This window comes from Austrofundulus limnaeus, unplaced genomic scaffold (assembly GCF_001266775.1).
Source record: "Austrofundulus limnaeus strain Quisiro unplaced genomic scaffold, Austrofundulus_limnaeus-1.0 Scaffold1119, whole genome shotgun sequence".
In the NCBI taxonomy this organism is placed as follows: domain Eukaryota; kingdom Metazoa; phylum Chordata; class Actinopteri; order Cyprinodontiformes; family Rivulidae; genus Austrofundulus; species Austrofundulus limnaeus.
The window spans coordinates 105,407-107,086 of NW_013953521.1; the positions used below are offsets into that span (position 1 = coordinate 105,407).

The window sequence follows — 1,680 nt, forward strand, 5'->3', positions numbered from 1 at the left end:
AGACCTGGTGTCTCACCTGTTGGAAGACCTGGTGTCTCACCTGTTGGAAGACCTGGTGTCTCACCTGTTGGAAGACCTGGTGTCTCACCTGTTGGCCAGCAGTTGCTCTGGGTTGACAGGTGTGCTGGTGCAGCCTGCTGCAGCTTCTGAAGCAGGCTTCGGGGGCTGCCACTTCATTCTGTAGTAGGACAGGAGCAGGAAGAGGGTCTGAGGGTGGCGCTCTCGCTCCAGGTTCTTCTCCAGGCTGCTGAGACAAGCTTCAGTCAACGGGTGCTGGCTGCCAGGGTGGAGCTTCATGCTGGAGCTGAAAACCATGGACACGTCCTTCTGGTTGAACTGGTGCAGTCTGGACTGGGACTTCGCCTCCAGCACCTGGACTACCTGGGAATCACTGGGCAGGCCTAAGGACAGAGTGTACAGAGGTGAGTGACGTCAGAACTCGGGCGGAGCCTGACAGCGATGTGCGGACTCACCGAGCGCAGCCACGGCGTACAGGCAGTTCACGATGCTGAAGTTGTCAAACTTGTCGCAGTCGTTGACGATGGCGTCACAGAGCGTCCTGAAGTCAGGGTGCTCAAGAATCTGCCGCCTGTCTCCTACTCTGTCTGTGCAGGTGTCACCGGAGGAGCAGAGGGGCGTGGCCTGCAGCAGCTGTCCGATCTTCTGCAGAGCCACGGGGTAGTGGTTGTGGGAGATCTTGGCAGGGTTCTGGGTGACCCACCGCAGCACTTCATCAGGGCGCTGCGAGCGCTCAATCAGGCGCTTCATGGTGAAGAACGTGTCGTAGCTCATCTTCTCGTGGATGAAGTTCCACGTCTTCTTTCTGACACCACCGCCCACTGGGGCTCCACCTCCTTCGTAGATGTGAACAGGGGTGTGGTAATGTGAGGGTAGAGGGGGTGGGGCCAGGTGATGGGGAGGAGGGGGGTAGTGATGGAAATGTGCTCCTCGATGCGGATCGGGTCGACCATGGTACAGCTGGTAGGAGGCGGGAGGAGGCGGCACAGGATGAGGATGATGTGGGAGCTGGGAAGGAGGAGCCTCAAGCACTGCTAGCCCCACCCTCCGGCCCGGTTTGATCCTGCCTCCCCCGCCTCCTCCACCCCCGGTGGCGCTGTAGAGCCGGGTGGCATACATGGTGACGTGAGCTCGACTCAGGAGGCTCCGCCCAGCGGAAAAACACAGCATAGTCTGTCTTCAGGAAGCAGCTCAGCTCTCCTGTAACATCCCATAATAACCAGTTAGCATCCCGTAACAGTGAACTAGTTAAAGACTAGTTAGACAGCAGTTTCATACTGGTCAGAGACTAGTTAAATACTGGTCAGATACCAGTTAAAGACCAGTTAAATACTGGTCAGAGACTAGTTAAATACTGGTCAGATACCAGTTAAAGACCAGGTAAATACTGGTCAGAGACTAGTTAAATACTGGTCAGATACCAGTTAAAGACCAGTTAAATACTGGTCAGAGACTAGTTAAATACTGGTCAGATACCAGTTAAAGACCAGGTAAATACTGGTCAGAGACTAAAGACCAGTTAAATACTGGTCAGATACCAGTTAAAGACCAGTTAAATACTGGTCAGAGACTAGTTAAATACTGGTCAGATACCAGTTAAAGACCAGGTAAATACTGGTCAGAGACTAGTTAAATACTGGTCAGATACCAGTTAAAGACCAG

At 53.8% G+C, this 1,680-nt stretch overlaps 1 protein-coding gene across 2 annotated transcripts in view; it reads right to left on the reverse strand.

Moving 5' to 3' along the window:
- The window catches only part of fastk (Fas-activated serine/threonine kinase), a 22,215-nt gene that overhangs the window by 17,219 nt on the left and 3,316 nt on the right, over nt 1–1,680 (reverse strand). For both annotated transcript variants that reach the window (XM_014030792.1, XM_014030791.1), the window contains exons 2-3: nt 474–1,218; nt 89–401 (exon numbers count right to left, since the gene is read on the reverse strand). In XM_014030792.1, the coding sequence (XP_013886246.1) occupies nt 89–401; nt 474–1,188 (1,028 nt within the window). In that variant the 5' untranslated portion in view covers nt 1,189–1,218. The remainder of the gene's footprint in view (nt 1–88; nt 402–473; nt 1,219–1,680) is intronic.